The following is a 27,912-nucleotide window of genomic DNA, read 5'->3' on the forward strand; positions in this document are numbered from 1 at the left end:
AATCTTGGGTGAGAACCTCCTTCCCTCAGCCAGGGCATTGAAAATGGGTCGTGGATGGGTATTCCAGCATGACAATGACCCAAAACTTCTACACCTGCATTGCTTGCTGTTTGGGGTTTTAGGCTGTATTTCTGTACAGCACTTTGTGACATCAGCTGATGTAAGAAGGGCTTTATAAATACATTTGATTGATTGATTGGCCCTGTCCGGGGGTATCGTCGGACGGGGCCACAGTGTCTCCCGACCCCTCCTGTCTCAGCCGCCAGTATTTATGCTGCAATAGTTTGTGTTGGGGGGCTAGGATCAGTCTGTTATATCTGGAGTATTTCTCCTGTCTTATCCAGTGTCCTGTGTGAATTTAAGTATGCTCCCTCTAACTCTCTTTTCTCTCGGAGGACCTGAGCCCCAGGTAGCCATGCCTCATGACTACCTGGCCTGATGACTCCTTGCTGTCCCCAGTCCACCCCAGTCCACCTGCTGCTGCTCCAGTTTCAACTGTTCTGCCTGCGGCTATGGAACCCTGACCTGTTCACCGGACGTGCTACCTTGTCCCGGACCTGCTGTTTTCGACTTTCTCGCTCTCTAACTCTGAATGATCGGCTATGAAAAGCCAACTGACATTTACTCCTGAGGTGCTGACCTGTTGCACACTCTATAACCACGATGATTATTATTATTTGACCCTGCTGGTCATCTATGAACGTTTGAACATCTTGGCCATGTACTGTTAAAATCTCCACCCGGCACAGCCAGAAGAGGACTGGCCACCCCTCATAGCCTGGTTCCTATCTAGGTTTCTTCCTAGCCACCATGCTTCTACATCTGTATTGCTTGCTGTTTGGAGTTTTAGGCTGGGTTTCTGTAAAGCACTTTGTGACATCGGCTAATGTAAAAAGGGCTTTATAAATACATTTGATTGATTGATTGATGTTAGAAACACCTTTGGCAGCGATTACAGCTGTGCGTCTTTTTAGGTAAGTCTGTAAGAGCTTTGCACACCTGGATTGTACAATATTTGCCCATTATTATTTTTTTCATTATTCAAGCTCTGTCAAGTTGGTTGTTGATCATTGCTAGAAAGCCATTTTCAAGTTTTGCCATAGATTTTCAAGCCGATTTAGGTCAAAACTGTAACTCGACCACTCAGGAACATTCACTGTCTTCTTAGTAAGCAACTCCAGTGTAGATTTGCGCTTGTGTTTAAGGTTAATGTCCTGCTGAAAGGTGAATTTTCCCCCCAGTGTCTGGTGGAAAACAGACTGAACCAGGTTTTCCTCTAGGATTTTGCCTGTGCTTAGCTGTATTTGGTATCTCTTTATCCTAAAAAACACCCTAATCCTTGCCAATGACAAGCATACCCATAACATGATGCAACCACCATGCTTGAAAATATGAAGAGTGGAACTCAGTGATGTGTTGGAATTGCCCAAAACATAACATTTTGTATTCAGGACATAATGGTAATTTCTTGTCACATTTTTTACAGTATTACTTAAGTGCCTTGTTGCAAACAGGATGCATGTACAGGCTTCCTTCTTTTCACTCTGTAATTTAGGTTAATATTGTGAAGTAACTACAATGTTGTTGATCCATCCTTAGTTCTCATATCACAACCCTTAAACTCGGTAACTGTTTCAAAATCACCATTGGCCTCATGGTGAAATTCTTGAGCAGTTTCCTTCCTCTATGGCAACAAAGTTAGGAAGGACGCCTGTATCTTTGTATTGATACTGGGTGTAAAAACTAATTAATAACCACCATACTCAAAGGGATATTCAGCGTATGCTTTGAAATATATATATATATATATATTTTTTTTTAAACACATTTACCAATCAGTGACCTTTTTTTGTGAGACTTTGTGGTTTCATCTGTGCTTGAAATTCACTACTTGATTGAGGGACCTTACAGATAATTATATGTGTGGGGTACAAAGATGGGGTAGTCATTCAAAAATCATGTTAACCCCTATTATTGAACACAGCATGAGTCCATGCAACTTATGTGATTTTATTTGTTAAACTTATTCAGGCTTGCCATAACAAAGGGGTTGAATACTTGACTCAAGACAATTCAGTTCTTCATTTTTTATACATTTGGAAAAATGTCTTCAAACCAAATTTCACTTTGACATTATGGGTAGTGTGTGTAGATCAGTGGCACAAAATATCAATTTAAAATTCAGGCTTTAAGTATGGCTAGACGGTGCACTGTCGTCCTCTCAGCACATATCAAAGCTGCAGGCTAAAGTTAAATCTAGACTTGGTTACCTCTATCGTAATCGTGCCTCTTTCACCCCAGCTGCCAAACTAACCCTGATTCAGATGACCATCCTACCCATGCTACATTACAGAGACATAATTTATAGATCGGCAGGTAAGGGTGCTCTCGAGCTGCTAGATGTTCTTTACCATTCGGCCATCAGATTTGCCACCAATGCTCCTTATAGGACACATCACTGCGCTCTATACTCCTCTGTAAACTGGTCATCTCTCTATACCCGTCGCAAGATCCACTGGTTGATGCTTATTTATAAAACCCTCTTAGGCCTCACTCCCCCCATCTGAGAAATCTACTGCAGCCCTCATCCTCCACATACAACACTCATTCTGCCAGTCACATTCTGTTAAAGGTTCCAAAAGCACACACATCCCTGGGTCGCTCCTCTTTTCAGTTCCCTGCAGCTAGCGACTGGAACGAGCTGCAACAAACACTCAAACTGAACAATTTTATCTCAATCTCTTCATTCAAAGACTCAATCATGGACACTCTTACTGACAGTTGTGGCTGCTTTGTGTGATGTATTATTGTCTCTACCTTCTTGCCCTTTGTGCTGTTGTCTGTGCCCAATAATGTTTGTACCATGTTGTGCTGCTACTATGTTGTGCTGCTACCATGTTGTTATGTTGTGTTGCTACCATGCTGTGTTGTCATGTGTTGCTGCCTTGCTATGTTGTTGTCTTATGTCTCTCTTTATGTAATGTTGTGTTTCTTGTTGTGATGTGTGTTTTGTCCTATATTTATATTGTATTTATTTTTATTCCAGGCCCCGCAGGAGGCCTTTTGCCTTTTGGTAGGCCGTCATTGTAAATAAGAATTTGTTCTTAACTGACTTGCCTAGTTAAATAAAGGTTAAAAAATAAAAAATAAATTTGGTAAAGTAAAGGGGTGTGAATACTTTCTGAAGGCACTGTATATCATCACACCCCATTCTTTCTGCAGACATCTTTGAATCTTAATTTAGAGTAGATATTTAACTGAATTTTTTATCATTGAGACCTATTTACCCAAATTGGTCCACACGGACCAAAGCGGGTTTGTTAAAAAGTGTTTTCCTTGGATAACCTCTGTCGACTATTACATGTTCAGCTTATTTTTGTGTGGGGCTCCCGAGTGGCGCAGCAGTCTAAGGCACTGCATCTCAGTGCTAGAGGATTCACTACAGACCCTGATTTGATCCAGGGCTGTATCACAACCAGCCGTGACTAGGAGTCCCATATGGTGGCGCACAATTGGCCTAGTATCGTCCGGGTTAGGGGAAGGTTTGGCCGGGGTAGGCCTTCATTGTAAAATAAGAATTTGTTCTTAGATGACTTGCCAAGGTAAACATATCTTAGATGACTTGCCAAGGTAAACATATCTTAGATGACTTGCCAAGGTAAACATATCTTAGATGACTTGCCAAGGTAAACATATCTTAGATGACTTGCCAAGGTAAACATATCTTAGATGACATGCCAAGGTAAACATATCTTAGATGACTTGCCAAGATAAACATATCTTAGATGACTTGCCAAGGTAAACATATCTTAGATGACTTGCCAAGGTAAACATATCTTAGATGACTTGCCAAGATAAACATATCTTAGATGACTTGCCAAGATAAACATATCTTAGATGACTTGCCAAGATAAACATATCTTAGATGACTTGCCAAGATAAACATATCTTAGATGACTTGCCAAGATAAACATATCTTAGATGACTTGCCAAGATAAACATATCTTAGATGACTTGCCAAGATAAACATATCTTAGATGACTTGCCAAGATAAACATATCTTAGATGACTTGCCAAGATAAACATATCTTAAATGCTTCATCAGAAACAAGCTTCTTGGGCTGTATCTTCTCTCGACGGAGAAAAAGCTTTTGATAGACTAGAATGGTCAAATCTCTAATCTGCCTTGGAAGAAATGGGAATTGGCTCCAATTTCAATAATATGATTAAAATACTATATGCCAATCCCTCAGCCACAGTTATAACAGGCCATATATGCTCAGCTCTGTTCAGAATCACTAAAAGTAGTAGACAAGTCGATCCAACTTCGCCTTTTCTACTCTTATTATCCATGGAACCCCTGGCCTAGGGGGTTCCATCGTCAATCGAAGAAAATAACACTTCTCTAAAATCTACTGATCACTTCATCTCATTATGCACAGACAATATTTTACTATATTTAGACAATGTATCTCAATCGCTCCCAAACGCACTGAAGACCGTAGATACATTTTATTGCTTGAGATTAAGCTGAATTTACCTAACCAAAATCAGCCCTACTGCCTCTCAAGACCCCGATGGAGGAGTCCATCTCTACTTATGGAACCCCAATAGTTGCCTTTTAAAAAAATAGGGAGTATATATATATTTGGGAGTATATATATATTTCCTTAGATAAAACCATAGCCACAAACTAACAAAATGCTCAAAATCAGTTAAATCTGGCCTTGGTAGATGGAATAATATCCCAGTTGCTTTAAACAGCAGAATATCTATTGTCAAAATGAATATAATGCCACTGCTCCCCCTTCTGGCTATTGGGATTCAATTCATAGTCCAGTCTCAAAATGTACAGTACCAGTCAAAAGTTTGGACACACTTACTTATTCCTGGGTTTTTCTTTATTTTTACTATTTTCTACATTATAATAATAGTGAAGACATCAAAACTATGAAAAAACACATATGGAATCATTTAATAACCAAAAAAGTGTTTAACAAATCCAAATAAACTTTCTTTTTGAGATTCTTCAAAAGTAGCCACCCTATGCCTTGATGACAGCCTTGCACACTCTTGGCATTCTCTCAACCAGCTTCATGGGGTAGTCACCTGGAATGCAACTTACTTAACAGGTGTGCTGTGTTAAAAGTTAATTTTTGGAATTTCTTTCCTTCTTAATGCGTTTGAGCCAATCAGTTGTGTTGTGACAAGGTAGGGGGGTATACAGAAGATAGCCCTATTTGGTAAAAGACCAAGTCCATATTATGGCTAGAACAACTCAAATAAGCAAAGAGAAATGACAGTCAATCATTACTTTAGGACATGGTCAGTCAATAAGGAAAATGTCAAGAACTTTGAAAGTGTCTTTAAAGTGCTGTTGCAAAAACCATCAAGCGCTATGATGAAACTGGCTCTCATGAGGACCGCCACAGGAAAGGAAGACCCAGAGTTACCTCTGCTGCAGAGGATAAGTTCATTAGAGTTAACTGTACCTCAGATTGCAGCCCAAATAAATGCTTCACAGAGTTCAAGTAACAGACACATCTCAACATCAACTGTTCAGAGGAGACTGCGTGAATCAGGACTTCATGGTCAAATTGCTGCAAAGAAACAACTACTAAAAGACACCAATAAGAAGAAGAGACTTGCCTGGGCCAAGAAACATGAGCAATGGACATTAGACCGGCAGAAATCTGTCCTTTGGTCTGATGAGTCCAAATGTGAGATATTTGGTTCCAACTGCCGTGTCTTTGTGAGACGCAGAGTAGGTAAACGGATGATCTCTGTATGTGTAGTTCTGCATGGAGGAGGAGGTGTGATGGTGTGCGGGTGCTTTGCTGGTGACACTGTCAGTGATTTATTTAGAATTAAAAAGGCACACTTAACCAGGATGGCTAACACAGCATTCTGCAGCGATACGCCATCCCATCTGGTTTGTGCTTAGTGGAACTATCATTTGTTTTTCAACAGGACAATGAGTCAACACATCTCCAGGCTGTGTAAGGGCTATTTGACAAAGAGTGATGGGAGTGCTGCGTCAGATGACATGGCCTCCACAATCACCCAACCTCAACCCAATTGAGATGGTTTGAGATGAGTTGGACCACAGAGTGAAGGTAAAGCAGCCAACAAGTGCTCAGCATATGTGGGAACTCTTTCAAGACTGTTGGAAAAACATTCCAGGTGAAGCTGGTTGAGAGAATGCCAAGTGTGCAAAGCTGTCATCAAGGCAAAGGGTGGCTACTTTGAAGAATCTCAAATATAAATTATATTTTGATTTGTTTAACACTTTTCTGGTTACTACATGATTCCATGTGTTATTTCATAGTTTTGATTTCTTCACCATTATTCTAAAATGTAGAAAATAGTTTTAAAAAATAAGAAAACCCCTTGAATGAGTAGTTGTGTGCAAACTTCTGACTGGTACTGTATAATATAATGATAGTTACTCATTTGATTAGCAACTGGGCAAATTGCAATAATCAATATTCCCAATGAGTAAGCCCAATACTCTATTCTGTCGAAATACAATCTTCAAATGACCAGCATTATTATTTATTTTGTAAGGACAAAAGGTAGACTGCAGATGGATATAGAAATGTACCCCTGGGCACCACCTACAACTAGTGTAACCTCTGTGAGGAAATAATTGGTTAATCAAACATCAATATCAACACAGGAATTGACAGAACTATAAGTAATGGTCTATCTTAGGTGTCGCTACCTAAAAAAGGCATAGCTAGATGTGGCAAGCGAAGGGGTATTGTTACAAATAGCCAGCTGCCCAAGCGGAAAGGCAAGCAATCGTTGCAATGAAACAAAGTATCAACGCTAATGTTGTCTAAACTGGAAAACAAATTAGCGACAATGTTGTTGCAAGTTTGTATTTCACGTGTCAGCAAGCTAATCGAAAATATAGTTAGCTAGCTAGTTAACTGATCGACGTTCACTAGCTGTAGCAAATTATTTTGGACCCAGTCAGGAGCTCTTACCTAAGTAGTTGATCCTGACAGCATTCGGTTCATTATATCCAATAGAGCGCTTGTTAACATCCCAAACCAGGTTACCAGAGCAGGACATCATGCTCGAACCTCCTTTTACTTAAAAATAGCATTGAAATACAGTTGTAAACCCTGCCTTCTGACTATCGCCTCTGGGTGTTGTTTTGCTTGTTCTCTGTGGGGTCGTTGGGGCCGTTGCGACGTACAGTAGCTAGCTAGTAACGTCAGCATGGGCGCTAAGCTAACTCTAGCTATATCAAGCTTTTATCTTTATCGCCCCTCTTCACTTTGCAGCTTCTCTTCGGTCGCTATATTCTTCTGATGCTTGTTATTTGGATGGCTCTCTACTTCTCTGTCTTGTTGTGTCAAACCCTTCCTATGCAACCAATGAACTCCCTGGTTGAAACAACGCAATAAAGCAGGTTCTCAGTGGTATGTGAACCGTTCTATGCGTTGTATTTCTATGTTCGAGACCGTCAACATTGCAGCCGTATGACGAAGCACTCAAGGAGAAGACGCTAGTCTCTAACAATATTAGTTGAAAACCCAGTTGAGGCCATTATATATAATATAGTTATAATTGCGCGATTATGTAGTAAAGTGTTATCATATTAATACTGGATGTGAAGGTAGATAAACAAATGGTAGACTCTGGGGACCGTTCAGCAGGACGCAAAGTTTTGGAGCATTCAGATGAAACGCGTCAAGTTCCTTGGTGCGCACACATCATTGATAACCCAAAAAACTGTCCTTCCATACACAGCACAGTGTGGTGAAGGCGCAACAGTGCCTCTTCAACCTCAGGAGGCTGAAGAAATTCGTCTTGGCCCTCACAAACTTCTACAGATGCACCATTGAGAGCATCATGTCGGGGGCACTCTGCCTGCCCTCTAGGACATCTACAGCACCCGGTAGCCGCCTGTTCACCCTGCCACCATCTACAGGGAACTCCAAAAGTATTGGAACAGTGACACATTTTTGTTGTTTTGGCTCTGTACTCTGTGATCAGCACTTTGGGTTTGAAATTATACAATGACTATGAGGTAAGTGCAGACTGTCATTTAATTTGAGGGTGTTTTTATCCATATCAGGTAAACCATTTAGGAATTACAGTATTTTTTTGTTCATAATCCCCCCATTTTATGGGACCTAAAGTATTGGGACAAATTCACTTATGTATATTAAAGTAGTCAAAAGTTTAGTTCCATATTCCTAACATGACATGATTACATCAAGCTTGTTACTCTACAAACTTGTTGGATGCATTTGCTGTTTGTTTTAGTTGTGTTTCAGATTATTTTGTGGCCAATAGAAATTAATTGTAAATAATGTATTGTGTCATTTTGGAGTCACTTTCATTGTAAATAAGAATAGAATATGTTTCTAAAACACTTCTACATTAATGTGGATGCTACCATGATTATGGATAATCCTAAATTAATCCTGACTAATTATGAGTGAGAAAGTTACAGATGCACAAATATCATACCCCCAAGACATGCTAACTTCTCACTATTACAGGGGAGGTCAGCATAACAGGGGAGGTCAGCACTTTTGGGAGGTATGATATTTATGTATAATTTTCAAATCCAAAGTGCTTGAGTACAGAGCCAAAACAACAAAAAATGTGTCACTGTCCCAATACTTTTGGAGCTCACTGTAGGAAGAGACAATACAGGTACATCAAAGCTGGGACCGAAAGACTGAAAAACAGCTTCTATCTCCAGCCTCCGCCCAGTACCCTGCTCTGAACTTAGTCACTGTTACTAGCCGGCTCCCACCCGGTACTCTACGCTGCAACTTAGAGACTGCTGCCCTATATACAGTGGGGAGAACAAGTATTTGATACACTGCCAATTTTGCAGGTTTTCCTACTTACAAAGCATGTAGAGGTCTGTAATTTTTATCATAGGTACACTTCAACTGTGAGAGACGGAATCTAAAACAAAAATCCAGAAAATCACATTGTATGATTTTTAAGTAATTCATTTGCATTTTATTGCATGACATAAGTATTTGATCACCTACCAACCAGTAAGAATTCCGGCTCTCACAGACCTGTTCGTTTTTCTTTAAGAAGCCCTCCTGTTCTCCACTCATTACCTGTATTAACTGCACCTGTTTGAACTCGTTACCTGTATAAAAGACACCTGTCCACACACTCAATCAAACAGACTCCAACCTCTCCACAATGGCCAAGACAAGAGAGCTGTGTAAGGACATCAGGGATAAAATTGTAGACCTGCACAAGGCTGGGATGGGCTACAGGACAATAGGCAAGCAGCTTGGTGAGAAGGCAGCAACTGTTGGCGCAATTATTAGAAAATGGAAGAAGTTCAGGATGACGGTCAATCACCCTCGGTCTGGGGCTCCATGCAAGATCTCACCTCGTGGGGCATCAATGATCATGAGGAAGTTGAGGGATCAGCCCAGAACTACACGGCAAGACCTGGTCAATGACCTGAAGAGAGCTGGGACCACCGTTTCAAAGAAAACCATTAGTAACACACTACGCCGTCATGGATTAAAATCCTGCAGCGCACGCAAGGTCCCCCTGCTCAAGCCAGCGCATGTCCAGGCCCGTCTGAAGTTTGCCAATGACCATCTGGATGATCCAGAGGAGGAATGGGAGAAGGTCATGTGGTCTGATGAGACAAAAATAGAGCTTTTTGGTCTAAACTCCACTCGCCGTGTTTGGAGGAAGAAGAAGGATGAGTACAACCCCAAGAACACCATCCCAACCGTGAAGCATGGAGGTGGAAACATCATTCTTTGGGGATGCTTTTCTGCAAAGGGGACAGGACGACTGCACCGTATTGAGGGGAGGATGGATGGGGCCATGTATCGCGAGATCTTGGCCAACAACCTCCTTCCCTCAGTAAGAGCATTGAAGATGGGTCGTGGCTGGGTCTTCCAGCATGACAACGACCCGAAACACACAGCCAGGGCAACTAAGGAGTGGCTCCGTAAGAAGCATCTCAAGGTCCTGGAGTGGCCTAGCCAGTCTCCAGACCTGAACCCAAAAGAAAATCTTTGGAGGGAGCTGAAAGTCCGTATTGTCCAGCGACAGCCCCGAAACCTGAAGGATCTGGAGAAGGTCTGTATGGAGGAGTGGGCCAAAATCCCTGCTGCAGTGTGTGCAAACCTGGTCAAGAACTACAGGAAACGTATGATCTCTGTAATTGCAAACAAAGGTTTCTGTACCAAATATTAAGTTCTGCTTTTCTGATGTATCAAATACTTATGTCATGCAATAAAATGCAAATGAATTACTTAAAAATCATACAATGTGATTTTCTGGATTTTTGTTTTAGATTCCGTCTCTCACAGTTGAAGTGTACCTATGATAAAAATTACAGACCTCTACATGCTTTGTAAGTAGGAAAACCTGCAAAATCGGCAGTGTATCAAATACTTGTTCTCCCCACTGTATATATATACGCTGCAACTTAGAGACTGCTGCCCTATATATACACTGCTCAAAAAAATAAAGGGAACACTTAAACAACACAATGTAACTCCAAGTCAATCACACTTCTGTGAAATCAAACTGTCCACTTAGGAAGCAACACTGATTGACAATACATTTCACATGCTGTTGTGCAAATGGAATAGACAAAAGGTGGAAATTATAGGCAATTAGCAAGACACCCCCAAAAAAGGAGTGATTCTGCAGGTGGTGACCACAGACAACTTCTCAGTTCCTATGCTTCCTGGCTGATGTTTTGGTCACTTTTGAATGCTGGCAGGGCTCTCACTCTAGTGGTAGCATGAGACGGAGTCTACAACCCACACAAGTGGCTCAGGTAGTGCAGTTCATCCAGGATGGCACATCAATGCGAGCTGTGGCAAAAAGGTTTGCTGTGTCTGTCAGCGTAGTGTCCAGAGCATGGAGGCGCTACCAGGAGACAGGCCAGTACATCAGGAGACGTGGAGGAGGCCGTAGGAGGGCAACAACCCAGCAGCAGGACCGCTACCTCCGCCTTTGTGCAAGGAGGTGCACTGCCAGAGCCCTGCAAAATGACCTCCAGCAGGCCACAAATGTGCATGTGTCTGCTCAAACGGTCAGAAACAGACTCCATGAGGGTGGTATGAGGGCCCGACGTCCACAGGTGGGGGTTGTGCTTACAGCCCAGCACCGTGCAGGACGTTTGGCATTTGCCAGAGAACACCAAGATTGGCAAATTCGCCACTGGCGCCCTGTGCTCTTCACAGATGAAAGCAGGTTCACACTGAGCATGTGACAGACGTGACAGAGTCTGGAGACGCCGTGGAGAACGTTCTGCTGCCTGCAACATCCTCCAGCATGACCGGTTTGGCGGTGGGTCAGTCATGGTGTGGGGTGGCATTTCTTTGGGGGGCTGCACAGCCCTCCATGTGCTCGCCAGAGGTAGCCTGACTGTCATTAGGTACCGAGATGAGATCCTCAGACCCCTTGTGAGACCATATGCTGGTGCGGTTGGCCCTGGGTTCCTCCTAATGCAAGACAATGCTAGACCTCATGTGGCTGGAGTGTGTCAGCAGTTCCTGCAAGAGGAATGCATTGATGCTATGGACTGGCCCGCCCGTTCCCCAGACCTGAATCCAATTGAGCACATCTGGGACATCCTGTCTCGCTCCATCCACCAACGCCACGTTGCACCACAGACTGTCCAGGAGTTGGCAGATGCTTTAGTCCAGGTCTGGGAGGAGATCCCTCAGGAGACCATCCGCCACCTCATCAGGAGCATGCCCAGGCGTTGTAGGGAGGTCATACAGGCACGTGGAGGCCACACACACTACTGAGCCTCATTTTGACTTGTTTTAAGGACATTACATCAAAGTTGGATCAGCCTGTAGTGTGGTTTTCCACTTTAATTTTGAGTGTGACTCCAAATCCAGACCTCCATGGGTTGATACATTTGATTTCCATTGATAATTTTTGTGTGATTTTGTTGTCAGCACATTCAACTATGTAAAGATACAAGTATTTAATAAGAATATTTCATTCATTCAGATCTAGGATGTGTTATTTTAGTGTTCCCTTTATTTTTTTGAGCAGTGTATATATATATATAGTCATTGAACACTGGTCACTTTAATTATGTTTACATACTATATTCTAGTCAAGGCTCATCCTACCTACTGCTAACTACACCTACTGTCTATACACACCATTTCATATATGTATACTGAACAAAAATATAAAACGCAACATGTAAAGTGTTGGTCCCATGTTTCATGAGCTGAAATAAAAAAATCCCATAAATTTTCCATTCACACAATCTTATTTATCTCAAATTTTCAGCACAAACTTGTTTACATCCCTATTAGTGAGCATTTCTCCTTTGCCAATATAATCCATCCACCTGACAGGTGTGGCATATCAAGAAGCTGATTAAACAGTGTGATCATAACACAGGTGCACCTTGTCCTGGGAACAATAAAAGGCCACTTCAAAATGTGCAGTTTTGTGTCACAACGCCACTGATGTCTCAAGTTTTGAGGGAGCGTGCAATTGGCATGCTGACTGCAGGAATGTCCACCAGAGCTGTTGCCAGAGAATGTAATGTTCATTTCTATACAATAAGCTGCCTACAACATCATTTTAGAGAATTTGGCAGTATGTCCAACTGGTTTCACAACCACAGACCAAACTTCCGGCGCCGAAAAGAGATGGCCGCCTCGCTTCGCGTTCCTTGGAAAATATGCAGTATTTTGTTTTTTTATGTGTTATTTCTTACATCGGTACCCCAGGTAATCTTAGGTTTCATTACATACAGTCGGGAGGAACTACTGAATATACGATTAACGTCAACTCATCATCGTTCCTACCAGGAATATGACTTTCCCGAAACGGATCCAGTGTTTTGCCTTCCACCCAATACAATGGATCTGATCCCAGCCGGCGACCCTGTGCGACGCCGTAAAAGGGGCAAACGAGGCGGTCTCGTGGTCAGGCTTCGGAGACGGGCACATCGCGCTCCACTCCCTAGCATACTACTCGCCAATGTCCAGTCTCTTGACAATAAGGTTGATGAAATCCGAGCACGGGTAACATTCCAGAGAGACATCAGGGATTGCAACGTGCTCTGCTTCACGGAAACATGGCTAACTCAAGAGACGCTAACGGAGTCGGTGCAGCCAGCTGGTTTCTTCATGCATCGCGCCGACAGAAACAAACATCTTTCTGGTAAGAAGAGGGGCGGGGGGGTATGCCTTATGATTAACGAGACGTGGTGTGATCATCATAACAACACACAGGAACTCAAGTCATTCTGTTCACCTGATCTAGAACTCCTCACAATCAAATGTCGACCGCATTATCTACCAAGGGAATTCTCTTCAATCATAATCACAGCCGTATATATTCCCCCCCAAGCAGACACATCGATGGCCCTGAACGAACTTTATCTGACTCTTTGTAAACTGGAAACCACACACCCTGAGGCTGCATTCATCGTAGCTGGGGATTTTAACAAGGCTAATCTAAAAACAAAACTCCCTAAATTCTATCAGCATATCGATTGTGCTACCAGGGCTGGAAAAACCCTAGATCATTGTTATACTAATTTCCGCGACGCATATAAGGCCCTCCCCCGCCCCCCTTTCGGAAAAGCTGACCACGACTCCATTTTGTTGATTCCAGCCTACAAACAGAAACTAAAACAACAAGCTCCCGCGCTCAGGTCTGTTCAACGCTGGTCCGACCAATCTGAATCCACGCTTCAAGACTGCTTCGATCACGCGGATTGGAATATGTTCCGCATTGCGTCCAACAACAATATTGACGAATATGCTGATTCGGTGAGCGAGTTCATTAGGAAGTGCATTGACGATGTCGTACCCACAGCAACGATTAAAACATTCCCAAACCAGAAACCGTGGATTGACGGCAGCATTCGCGTGAAACTGAAAGCGCGAACCACTGCTTTTAACCAGGGCAAGGTGACCGGAAGCATGACCGAATACAAACAGTGTAGCTATTCTCTCCGCAAGGCAATCAAACAGGCTAAGTCCCAGTACAGAGACAAAATCGAGTCGCAATTCAACAGCTCAGACACAAGAGGTATGTGGCAGGGTCTACAGTCAATCACGGATTACAAAAAGAAAACCAGCCCCGTCGCGGACCAGGATGTCTTGCTCCCAGACAGGCTAAATAACTTTTTTGCCCGCTTTGAGGACAATACAGTGCCACTGACACGGCCCCCTACCAAAACCTGCGGGCTCTCCTTCACTGCAGCCGAGGTGAGTAAAACATTTAAACGTGTTAACCCTCGCAAGGCTGCAGGCCCAGACGGCATTCCCAGCCGCGTCCTCAGAGCATGCGCAGACCAGCTGGCTGGTGTGTTTACGGACATATTCAATCAATCCTTATCCCAGTCTGCTGTTCCCACATGCTTCAAGAGGGCCACCATTGTTCCTGTTCCCAAGAAAGCTAAGGTAACTGAGCTAAACGACTACCGCCCCGTAGCACTCACTTCCGTCATCATGAAGTGCTTTGAGAGACTAGTCAAGGACCATATCACCTCCACCCTACCGGACACCCTAGACCCACTCCAATTTGCTTACCGACCCAATAGGTCCACAGACGACGCAATCGCAACCACACTGCACACTGCCCTAACCCATCTGGACAAGAGGAATACCCATGTGAGAATGCTGTTCATCGATTACAGCTCAGCATTTAACACCATAGTACCCTCCAAACTCGTCATCAAGCTCGAGACCCTGGGTCTCGACCCCGCCCTGTGCAACTGGGTCCTGGACTTCCTGACGGGCCGCCCCCAGGTGGTGAGGGTAGGTAACAACATCTCCACCCCGCTGATCCTCAACACTGGGGCCCCACAAGGGTGCGTTCTGAGCCCTCTCCTGTACTCCCTGTTCACCCACGACTGCGTGGCCATGCACGCCTCCAACTCAATCATCAAGTTTGCGGATGACACTACAGTGGTAGGCTTGATTACCAACAACGACGAGACGGCCTACAGGGAGGAGGTGAGGGCCCTCGGAGTGTGGTGTCAGGAAAATAACCTCACACTCAACGTCAACAAAACAAAGGAGATGATTGTGGACTTCAGGAAACAGCAGAGGGAGCACCCCCCTATCCACATCGACGGGTCAGTAGTGGAGAAGGTGGAAAGTTTTAAGTTCCTCGGTGTACACATCACGGACAAACTGAATTGGTCCACCCACACAGACAGCGTTGTGAAGAAGGCGCAGCAGCGCCTCTTCAACCTCAGGAGGCTGAAGAAATTCGGCTTGTCACCAAAAGCACTCACAAACTTCTACAGATGCACAATCGAGAGCATCCTGTCGGGCTGTATCACCGCCTGGTACGGCAACTGCTCCGCCCACAACCGTAAGGCTCTCCAGAGGGTAGTGAGGTCTGCAGAACGCACCACCGGGGGCAAACTACCTGCCCTCCAGGACACCTACACCACCCGATGTCACAGGAAGGCCATAAAGATCATCAAGGACAACAACCACCCAAGCCACTGCCTGTTCACCCCGCTATCATCCAGAAGGCGAGGTCAGTACAGGTGCATCAAAGCAGGGACCGAGAGACTGAAAAACAGCTTCCATCTCAAGGCCATCAGACTGTTAAACAGCCACCACTAACATTTAGCGGCCGCTGCCAACATACTGACTCAACTCCAGCCACTTTAAAAATGGGAATTGATGGAAATTATGTAAAAATGTACCACTAGCCACTTTAAACAATGCCACTTAATATAATGTTTACATACCCTACATTACTCATCTCATATGTATATGTATATGTATATACTGTACTTTATATCATCTACTGCATCTTGCCATCTTTATGTAATACATGTACCACTAGCCACTTTAAACTATGCCACTTTATGTTTACATACCCTACAGTACTCATCTCATATGTATATACCGTACTCTATACCATCTACTGCATCTTGCCATGCCGTTCTGTACCACCACTCATTCATATATCTTTATGTACATATTCTTTATCCCTTTACACTTGTGTGTGTGTATAAGGTAGTAGTTGTGGAATTGTTAGGTTAGATTACTTGTTGGTTATTACTGCATTGTCGGAACTAGAAGCACAAGCATTTCGCTACACTCGCATTAACATCTGCTAACCATGTGTATGTGACTAATAAAATTTGATTTGATTTGATTTGAGTATAACCACACCAGCCCAGGACCTCCACATCCAGCTTCTTCACCTGCGGGATTGTCTGAGGGGGGTGGGTATGGGGGTGCTGAGGAGTACAGTTGAAGTCAGAAGTTTACATACACTTATGTTGGATTCATTAAAACTTGTTTTTCAACCACTCCACAAATGTCTTGTTATTAACAAACTATAGTTTTGGCAAGTCGGTTAGGACATCTACTTTGTGCATGACACAAGTAATTTCTCCAACAATTGTTTACAGATAGATTATTTCACTTATAATTCACTGTATCACAATTCCAGTGGGTCAGAAGTTTACATACACTAAGTTGACTGTGCCTTTAAACAGCTTGGAAAATTCCAGAAAATCATGTCATGGCTTTAGAAGTTTATGATAGGCTAATTAACATAATTTGAGTCAATTGGAGGTGTACCTGTGGATGTATTTCAAGGCCTACCTTCAAACTCAGTGCCTCTTTGTTTGACATCATGGGAAAATCAAAAGAAATTAGCCAAGACCTCAGGTTTTTTCACCCCGGTGCTACACTTCCGCTCGGACGCATCTATCCTTTGTCTGTGGCTGAGACCCAGGCCATGGAGGATTACTACCGTTCAAAAGTTTGGGGTCACACAGAACAGCGCAAACTGGCTCTAACCAGAATAGAAAGAGGAGTAGGTGTTTTGCGAGTACTATTTAATGAAGCTGCCAGTTGAGGACTTGTGAGGTGTCTGTTTCTCAAACTAGACACTCTAATGTACTTGTCCTCAGTTGTGCACCAGGGCCCCCCACTCCCTTTTCTATTCTGGTCAGAGCCAGTTTGCGCTGTTCTGTGACGGGAGTAGTACACAGCGTTGCATGAGATGTTCAGTTTCTTGGCAATTTCTCACATGGAATAGCCTTCATTTCTCAGAACAAGAATAGACTGATGTGTTTCAGAAGAAAGTTAATTGTTTTGAGCCTGTAATCAAACTTACAAATGCTGATGGTCCAGATACTCAACTAGTCTAAAGAAGGCCAGTTTTATTGCTTCTTTAATCAACATAACCATTTTCAGCTGTGCTAACATAATTGCAAAAGCGATTTCTAATGATCAATTAGCCTTTTAAAATGATAAACTTGGATTAGCTAACACAACGTGCCATTGGAACACAGGAGTGATGGTTGCTATAATGGGCCTCTGTACGCCCATGTAGATATTCCATAAAAAATCTGCCGTTTCCAACTACAATAGTCACTTACAACATCATTAACAATGTCTACACTGTATTTCTGATCACTTTTTATGTTAATGGTCCAAAAATTTGTGACCCCACACTTTTGAACGGAAGTGTACATTCAAAAGGCGCTCCAACTGGCTTTCACCCATGTCCCCTGCGTCGGCTGGTTTCTTCTTCGTGGCCAAAAAGTAGGGAGGATTACGCCCATGTATCGATTACCGAGGACTTGACATCACTAAGAAGTATTGGTACCCTCTCCCGTTGGTGCCATCGAGCAGCTGCGCGGGGCCCAGTTCTTCACCAAACTGGACCTGCAGAGTACCTACAATCTCATCTGCATCTGGGAAGGGGATGAGTGGAAGATGGCCTTCAGCACGATGTCTGGTCACTATGAGTATTTGGTTATGCGCTTTGGCTTAGCCAATGCTCCATCAGTGTTCCAGACATTCGTCAACAAGGGGTTCAGGGACCTGTTCAGACGGCAGGTGATTGTATACATCGACGACATCCTGATCTTCTCGACCAACCTGAAAGATCACTTCACCCACGAGCAGTCCTGCAACGCCTCTTGGACAATCACCTGTTCGTCTAGGCGGAGTTGTGCCAATTCCACCAGAGGGCGGTATCCTTGGGTTACCAAATCAGCCCACAGGGAGCTGAGGATGGAGGATAGGAAGGTGGATGCGGTAAAGTCATGGCCAGTCCCAACCACCAACGGGTTACAATGGTTTTTGGGGTTTGACAACTTCTACCGCCGCTTCATCAGGAACTTCAGTGCCGTCGCCACCCCTCTCACCTCACTTAAGTGTGTGCCTCGTACGCTGGCGTGGTCCCCCGCTCACCTCCTCCTCCTTGCTAAAACACCCATATCCCACACTACCTTTTGTGGTTGAGGTAGACGCATCTGAGGTGGGTGGGGGGGCAGTTTTGTCACAATGACAGGGTAACCCAATGAAATTATATCCTTGTGCTTTTTTTCTCTCCAAGAAACTGTCCTGCGCAGAGAGGAATTATGACGTTGTGGATCGGTAGCTCCTGGTGGTGAAGAAGGAGTGGAGACACTGGCTGGAGGGCGCCAAGGAACCATATGTCATCCTCTTCGACCATCAGAACCTAGAGTACATACGGACAACGAGGAGACTGAATCCGCGCCAAGCCAGGACTTTTTTTCCCACCAGGTTCGTCTTCACGCTGATTTATCGCCCAGGTTCTAAGAACATAAAGGCCAATGCTCGGTCCCGTATCTACGATTCGGGAGAGGTTCCTGTCCAGAGGGCACCCATAATCCCATCCTCCCGAGTCGTGGGTCCAGTGGTTTGGGATGTAGACGTGGACATCTGCCAGGCTCTAGAGGGAGCCCGCACCCCGGAATTGTCTTCCTGAGCGCATCTACGTGCCCACAGGGATAATGGATCGGCTTGATGGACCCCCAGAATGCTCCAGCAGGGAAGCTCCTGCCACTTCCTGTGCCTCAGGGACTTTGGTCACATCTATCCATTGGTTAGTCAATCTTCCTCCCTCTGATGGTTTCACCCCCATTCTGGTGGATAGATTTCCCAAGTCCTGTCGATTTAGTTCCTGGTCTCCCCACTGCTCTCCAGGTTGCTGAGCCACTCTTCTGGCATTATGGCCTTTCGGAGGACATTGTCTCTGACCGTGGCCCCCAATTCACATCACGAGTTTGGAGGGCCTTCTTGGAGAAGCTTGGTCACGGTCAGCCTCAATTCCGGGTATCGGCCTCAGTCCAATGGGCAGGTGGAGAGGATGAACCAGGAGCTGGGGAGGTTCCTGAGGAGTCACTATCATGACTGGCAGGGTGAGTGGGCACGATTCCTTCCCTGGGCAGAGTATGCCCACAACCCCCTAGGTCACTCCTCCACTGGGTTGACCCCCTTCCAGTGTGTTTTGGATTTTCCAGCCGGAGCGCGGCTCCTGGGGTAGATGAGTGGTTCTAGCGGGCGGCGGAGGTGTGGAGCTACACGCACGTGAGACTCCAGCGCACCGCCCATCGTCAGAAGGAACAGGCAGACCGCCACCGCAGTGAGACCCTTATGTTCCATCCTGGGGACCGCATCTGGCTCTCTACCAGGAACCTCCCACTCCAGCTGCCCTGCAAGAAACTGAACCCCCTGTTTGTGGGGCCGTTCAAGGTTCTCCGGAGGTTCAACGAGGTGATACAGGTTACAACTACCCAGTCACTATTGTATTTCACCCAGGTTTTATGTCTCTTCTCAGGCTGGTGGTTCCTGGTCCCCTAGCTTATACTGTCCCCCATGACACCACCCCACCCCCGGATAGTGAGGGGAGTCCGGCATACGCCGTCAGATCCCTACTGGACCCCCGACATCGTGGGGGTCGGCTCCAGTATCTGGTGGACTGGAAGGGGTATGGTCCAGAGGAGCGGTGTTGGGTTCCGGTGGAGGACATTCTGGACCCCAACAACATCTGTGATTTACACCTTCGCCGCCCGGACCGACCCGCTCCTCTGTGTCGTCCCTCTGGTCGGCGTTGTCCTACGGCTGGAGCCGCGTGTCAGCGGTGGGGTGCCGTTACATCTTTTCCTGCTCCTCCCCTCCGGCATGCGACGTCACCAGAATAGTAACCACCGGTCCTGGGATTCATCATTACGCACACCTGTTAATCATTATGATTCACACCTGGACTTCATTACCCTCATTTCCTTCCCTTTTTATGTCACTCGCTTATGTTCACTCACCATTTGGTATTGTTCTTGTGTACCGGCTTGTAGACACATGGATTTGTCTCATTTTTGTTTTATTAAACGTTGCACCTGCTTCCCGACTCACCGCTCCAATATTACACAATCTGCCAAGTTCGATAACGTTTTCGTACTTATCATGGCCCTAGTGTATTCATTCATCCAAACAGTTGCTAAATGGAAGTTGGACATTTCAGGTGGGTCCCTCCCCGATTTGTTTGCTAACGTTTTGAAACAAAATTGGTGTAATAAATAAACCCCCGGACTCCAGTACACTTTAACCAATGAGCTATACACTGTACAAAACATTAGGAACTCATGTTCTTTCCATGACATACTGGTGAAAGCTATGATCCCTTACTGATGTCATATGTTAAATCCACTTCAATCAGTGTATATGAAGGGGAGGAGACTGGTTACATGAGGATTTTGAAGCCTTGCCATGGATTGTGTATGTGTGCCATTCAGAGGGTGAATGGGCAAGACAAAAACTTTAGCTAAGTGCCTTTGGACGGGATATGGTAGTAGGTGCCAGGCACACAGGTTTGTGTCAAGAACTGCTACGCTGCTGGGGTTCACCTAACACCTTTTTTTAGCACTATTGGTTAGTAAGCATTTCACTGTAAGGTGTTGATTCGACACACGTGACAAATAAACTTTGATTTGATTTTCACACAAGTTTCCTGTGTGTATCAAGAATGGTCCACCACCCGAAGGACATCCAGCCAAATTGACACAACTGTGGGAAGCATTGGAGTCAACATGGGCCAGCATCCCTGTGAACCGCTTTCAACACCTTGTAGAGTTGAAGGCTGTTCTGGGGTGAAACTCAATATTAGGAAGATGTTCCTAATGTTCTGTACACTGTTATATTAACGGTTTAAACCAATCATGTCCGGAGGATTGAAATAAATTGCACTAACTCGACAGAAATAAAGTTCTAAAACCAAGAAAACAATATAATCTACCTCCGTCTCCTGTAGTTTGACGAAAGTAATTTGAATGTAATAATATCCTAAAAATGAAAAAGTATCTCAATCTTTATCTATCCAACAATCTTACCAACTCACCAAGCTTCTAAATCACACATGCCCACTTTGATTGGTTGGACAGTTTACTGCATACTACTGTCAGTTCATACTGCAAAAGCTTTGATTGGATGGAGGACGTCCTCCGGAAGTCGTCATAATTACCATGTAGGTCTATAGCTCTATTCACACGAGACTAGTATTACTATAGAACCTCGGTTATGTAATTATTACTCCAGTATTTACGGTGGACGATTCAGACGATTTAGTTTTACCAAACTGCCCCTGTAAAAAATAATTCCTCTTTCAAAATGTACTGTTATGACGGAAGCCTGTAGGCTCTTCAATGTGTGAAGACTTTTCAAATGTCTAGCCTAATATTGGTCTAATGGCCTTCAGTTCAAAGAGTCTAAATAATGCATATCAATAAGAACCATGAACGGTAACCTATGCAGACATTTAATTAGCTGATGTATTTGGCAATCTGTCAATTCATTGGCACAATATTGTCCACTTACACTTTTTAAAAGAGAAGAACTGCATTAGGAAAGCTTGACAAAACAGTTAATTCATCTGTAGGCTATGTGCATAGCACTTTATTTTAAGCATGAATTTGTTCCTATGTTCTTACCCAAACTGGGTGCAGCACCTGTTTTAAACTCTGTAATATCCCTCAAAACACAGGGATGGCGATTCGCACGGGACAAGTATTATCAGGGGACCTGGGAGTTTGCTGAAAAACAGTATGTTTTTAGGGCCGGGATAATAACCTTCCTGCCAAGTAAAAATTACTGACATGGCAGATTCTGACAGGTGTCGTAGCTGAATCAGAATTAGTTAGGTAACATAGATAAATAAGATGTTTTATTTATTTTATACTTATCATTAGAATGTCTTCTTTTGGACTATACTGTTGGCAGTTGCATTTTCCTTTCTCCTCTAGGGAAAAGTCACTTGGGGCCCAGAGAGGGGAGAGGTCAGGCTTGTCTTTTAATATCTGGTCATATGCAGAATATCAGAAAGGGAGAAGTCAGGTTTGAACATTGTCTTTCATAGGTGAATATATCTGTGAAACCATGTGAGGGCTCCACTATGTCTGTACTCCAGTCACTCCCTCATTTTCCCATTGGGGGGAGGAGTATGGCATTGTCTGGAACCATTATACCACCCCTCTGATGTTGAACTTATCTTTCATAGTATATGACCTAGAGGTTCACTCCCCTTAGTGAGCTTCTCCAGGAGTGGGGAGAAGAGATGGGAGTATCTAGAATTGACAATTGATATATGCCATTGGATGAGGTAATGTTTTGGTACTACGAAGTACCAAGAACTAGAAGTAGAACCTCGCCCAAGAGACCAAACTGAATGATAATTTATAGCTAATGCTATCTGGCTATGGGATACTCCTCTTTCAAGTTAAAGGCCCTTTGTGAAATTCCTAAGATCTGTGGTTCGTCATGTGAGTTGAGAGGGGTGTATCTTGGCTATAAAAGATACTAAGTATTTTTTTGTAAGCACTCTCAGAGAATTCATTTATAGACACTGAATTGATCTGAGAGTCAAAGGGCTATGGTGAAGCTCATATAATTAAAGATGGACTTTAAAATATAACTCTGACTTGTGTGTGGTTTGTAAACTCTCTTCATTTAGTAATACAGGAAATTACCACGACACAGTACTCAAATTATGGATGTGGCGATTTGTGCTCGTGCACACGATTATATTACCTGAGCTCCCCCAGTAAATATTATCCCATCGAATAGGGTTTATGGAAGGGGATGAGAAGCACGAGCCTCGTATATATATATATATTTTTTAAGTCTCGTATTAAAAAATTAAAAAAAATATTGAAGTCAACGTTCCGGAAAAAAGCTTTAATCCGACAACACCATGACGCTACCCTAGAGGGTGCTGTTGAGACTACTGTAGACCTTCACTGCAAAAGTGTTTCAATCAGGTATTTTTTAATTTAAGCTTTATTTAACTAGGCAAGTAATTTAAGAACAAATACTTATTTACAATGACGGCCTACCCCGGCCAAATCTGAACAACGCTGGCCCAATTGTGCGCCGCCCTATGGGACTTCCAATCATGGCCGGATGTGATACTGCCTGGATTCGAACCAGGGACTGTAGTGACGCCTCTTGTACTGAGATGCAGTGCCTTAGGGCTCCCGAGTGGCGCAGCGGTCTAAGGTATTTGGTGACGTGAATATACAGTATTTGTGTAGTTTTATCGAAAAAGGATACTTTTTAAAATGTTTATAAATTAGTAATTTGCTGAAATTCACGAAGTTGGATTGTTCTCCCGTTCCTCCTCTGAGTAGCCTCCATAGTCTTTGAAACCAGACCCTAGGCTAGAGCATTTGAAAATTGTGGGAGGCAACACGGATGTCTAGAGAGACTAGTATACACTGATGACCGTGGTTGTTGCTGAAGTGGCCTTAGTCAAAAACCCTTGCTAAATATTTTGATGTATGCAACCAATAGCTACTATCTAATCTCGCCATTCTTGCTTATCTTAGTGTTTTAAACCCAAACAAATGGCAAAATACAGATGTGGCGCCTCTAAATCTGAATAGAGTTAGGTAGAACCAGCCAACTGTTTTGCAGATTTGTTATCCCAGTGTGTATAGATTATGGTACACAGTAGCTGGCTGCATGAGTGGGGTTGCAGTGCAGACATGGACATTGGTTGCAGGTCACGTGGAGCTTTGTGTGTGAGATGGGTTTTTGGAATCCAATAGGGCAACTCCACTATGACAGAGTGATGTTGAGACTCAGATGTTGCACTTTAAAATGTATGTCAAACAAAAAACAATGATTACAAAGTTAAACAAACCATACAACTATATGCAAAGACTACTTTAACAATTTCCACTGAATTTGGAAATGGTTTGTGCTTTCATTCTGTTACCGAACTTTGCATCTGCAGGTGTTTTTCAAGTATATGTTTTCCAGAATCTATAGTCCTTGTGCATAGAGCTGTATGGTTTGTTGAACTTGGCAGTGATTGGTTTTTGTTTGAAATGCATTTTAAAGTAAAATATCTGAGTCTCCGCATCAATATGTTACTGTGGAATTGCCCAATACCAAAGAGATTGGTTGCCAAGAGTAGCAATTTCATTTTCAGAATTGGCATGGTTCCTCACAGAATGAATGATTGCATGTTTTGAGGAAATCAATGTGACTACCTTCAAGGACAAAGAAAGTTGAGCGCAAACTCCTTGTCAACATTTGCGGTCTTTGAACACTCACCTACACCCGTATATTTAGCTACAGCTGTTACTAACCTTTGTCCTTACAAAATCTGATATCCTTTCTATAACCTGTGCATATCTTGGGAGAGGACAGACTCACCATTGTGCACAGGTGATAAGATGTGTTATTATATGTTCAAGGGCAAGGTAAATGCCAATAAATACAAAGCCATTCTGAGTGATCACCTTCAGTTTATTTAAATAATTTATATCCTGATGGGAGTGGATGACAATGTACCCATCCACAGGGCACGAGTGGTCACTGAATGGTTTTATGAACATGAAAACGATGTAAACCATATGCCGTGGCGATCTGTCACCAGATCTCAACCCAATCGAACACTTATGGGAGATTCTAGCTGAGACGGCGATTTCCACCACCATCAACAAAACACCAAATTATAGAATTTCTCCAATAGAGTTCCAGACCCTAGAATCTATGCCAGGCGTATTGAAGCTGTTCTGGCGGCTCGTGGTGGCCCAGCACGCTATTAAGACACTTTATGTTGGTGTTTCCACTATTTTGGCAGTTACCTGTATGTGCCTTCGGCAGACAAATATTGTGAAGGGACAAAGATGTAACACTGGTCTAACCTGTTGCAAAGTCCGACATAAGATGCTATCTGCTGTGTATCTTTTGCTGAACAGCATGCTGCTATGTTGTGGTTATCACTAGTTGCATTAGTTGCATTCTGGCAGCGTTACTTTTCGTATATAGGAGGGGAAAACCTTGCATAGATTCACTTTCAATGAATTCCTCATTATCAGGACCTTGTTGTGGCAGCCTGTCATGACCATGGCTTGATGTTTCTTAGGAGAGGTCATTCAGCCTACTTTGGTTATAGCAGAACAATGAAAATAGTTCAGCCTACCAATCCACAACCATCAATCATATGAAGTATTAGGTGTCCTGCCCTGAACTAAGTCAGAGGAATACTCAGTGCAATAATGTTTCATTTTTAGTGTGTCTCTGACAGAGCACTTACTGACCTCTTGATCAGGATGTAAGTACTGGGGTTATGTCAAAGAGCAATTCCACCACTTTTCAACCTCATTTTAATGATCTCCGCCACAATACCAGTGTCTTCATTTGTGAAAATGGCACAGTTTTACGTTTTGTATAAACAAATATAAAGTTTTAAAAATTATGCCCGACAACCACATCAAAAGTTTAAACATTTTTAAAACAGTGATTTTCAAACACTGAGATTCCCGGTGACTTGGGGAGCAAGAAAATACCCTCCCTCTGGCTAGAAACTCATAGCAAGTTTAGAAAATCACTGTTTTTCTTCCTTTTAATCCTACCCTGTGATGTCACAGAGAATAATGTTTTAGGAAAAAAAATTATTTTATCCCCTTTTCGTGGTATCCAATCGCTAGTAATTACTATCTTGTCTCATCGCTACAACTCCCGTACGGGCTCGGGAGAGACGAAGGTCGAAAGCCATGCGTCCTCCGAAGCACAACCCAACCAAGCCGCACTGCTTCTTAACACAGCGCCTCCAACCCGGAAGCCAGCCGCACCAATGTGTCGGAGGAAACACCGTGCACCCGCCCCCCTCGGTTAGCGCGCACTGCGCCCGGCCCGCCACAGGAGTCGCTGGAGCGCGATGAGACAAGGATATCCCTACCGGCCAAACCCTCCCTAACCCGGACGACGCTAGGCCAATTGTGCGTCGCCCCACGGACCTCCCGGTCGCGGCCGGCTGCGACAGAGCCTGGGCGCGAACCCAGAGACTCTGGTGGCGCAGCTAGCACTGCGATGCACCACCCGGGAGGCCCAGACCATTCTTATTTTTAACCACAGATCATAGAAACGTGCAGTCTTCACAAATGTAGACACTGGTATCCCAAGCATTTCGCTACACCCGCAATAACATTTGCTAAATATGTATGTGACCAATAAAATTTGGTATGGAGCTGAGGTTGGAAATTGGCGGAATTGCCCTTTTAAACAAGTCTATGGTAGTGGTAAAAGAGTGCTTCATGGAAGATTATAGTATGTTATAATGTGTTGTCACAACAAAGTCACTTTTTTGCAAAGAATTTTCATGGATTGTCTTTTCTCTCATTCCAGGTCCAAGGATTGTTTTTCTTCTGGGCCCCAATGTTCAAATCGGTACGGGCTGCATTTGCTAAGCTTGAGCTATTGCGTTAATCTAAACGTAAACATGTAAGAAGGTATTGTCTAATGAAACTAATTCCAGGTCAGATGCATCTTCATCTCTATAGGGTCTGGTTGGGGCTGGTCTGACAGAAATGAGTCAACCAGCCGAGAAACCGAGCGTTTCTCTGTCTGGTGTACTGACAGCCACAGGTATAGTGGAGTTCCTATATTCTTCAGTGAGTGACAGGTACAGTTTAAATTAATCCTGTATTCTTCAGTCAAATAAACAACTTCACTCCTTGACTAATCCCATTTCCCACTTTCTGAGGTCTGACCTGGTCCAGATACTCTTTGGTCATCATTCCAAAGAACTGGAACTTCTTTGTCAACTTATTTGTGGGTAGTGCTGGAATATCCCAGCTCTACAGGATCTTCCAGTAAGTGAACCTATCTTAGAGCACAAGGAATGAAGACCTATGGATTGGGCATCGCCATAAACAGCCCCAGTAAATTATTCTTTAGGAATCAATCTGTAGGCTCAAACTGTTGTAACTAAAGTTCTGTGTTTTAGTTTCTTACTTTCTTAATATTTAACTTTATTTCCTTGGAATTATGACGGGAAATGTATTAGACTATTTTTTATTTATTTGTCTCCTTTATTTGACCTGGTAAGCCAGTTGAGAACATGTTCCCATTTACAACTGCGACCTGGCCAAGATAAAGTAAAGCAGTGCAACAAAAACAACAGAGTTACACATAAACAAACATACAGTCAATAACACAATAGAAAAATCTATTTACAGTGTGTGCAAATGTAGAAGATTAGGGCGGTAAGGCAATAAATAGGCCATAGAGGCGAAATAATTACAATTTAGCATTAACACTGGAGTGATAGATGTGCAGATGATGATGTGCAAGTAGAGATACTGGGGTGCAAAAGAGCAAAAAGATTAATAACAATATGGGGATGAGGTAGTTGGGTGTGCTATTTACAGATTGGCTGTGTACAGGTACAGTGATCGGTAAGCTGTTCTGACAGCTGATGCTTAAAGTTAGAGAGGGAGATATAAGTCTCCAGCTTCAGTGATTTTTGCAATTCGTTCCAGTCATTGGCAGCAGAGAACTGGAAGGAAAGGCCAAAGGCTAAGACTATGTTTACATAAACCTACATTTTTTTGTTGTTGTCTTTTTGCCTTATCCCACACTATAGTTATGAGCACTAGCAAAGGAGGCTGCCCCTGCCGAGTATTGAGTCTTGAGTTTCACCAATGCAATCCAACTCCCTGGACCGAAAGGGAGCCTCATCACCGGCAGAAACCCAGCCCCTCCATTCCGCTTCCACCCTTGCTCCATTTTACAGTAAAAAAAAAAAGAATGTTTCCTTGCTGGAGATCATTTAATTTGCCTGGATTTCTTCAGGTTTATAATGGCATATTAATCC

At 43.6% G+C, this 27,912-nt stretch overlaps 1 protein-coding gene across 7 annotated transcripts in view; it reads right to left on the reverse strand.

Moving 5' to 3' along the window:
• The window catches only part of LOC139539177 (DDB1- and CUL4-associated factor 6-like), a 63,665-nt gene extending 56,216 nt beyond the window's left edge, over positions 1–7,449 (reverse strand). For 5 of the 7 annotated variants that reach the window (XM_071342058.1, XM_071342057.1, XM_071342055.1 and 2 more), the window contains exon 1: positions 6,993–7,449. In XM_071342058.1, the coding sequence (XP_071198159.1) occupies positions 6,993–7,083 (91 nt within the window). In that variant the 5' untranslated portion in view covers positions 7,084–7,449. The remainder of the gene's footprint in view (positions 1–6,992) is intronic. The other 2 variants (XM_071342060.1, XM_071342059.1) reach the window with 1 other exon arrangement.
• Positions 7,450–27,912: the final 20,463 nt, after the last annotated feature.

This window comes from Salvelinus alpinus, chromosome 14 (genome assembly GCF_045679555.1).
Source record: "Salvelinus alpinus chromosome 14, SLU_Salpinus.1, whole genome shotgun sequence".
NCBI classification, from domain to species: Eukaryota; Metazoa; Chordata; class Actinopteri; order Salmoniformes; family Salmonidae; genus Salvelinus; species Salvelinus alpinus.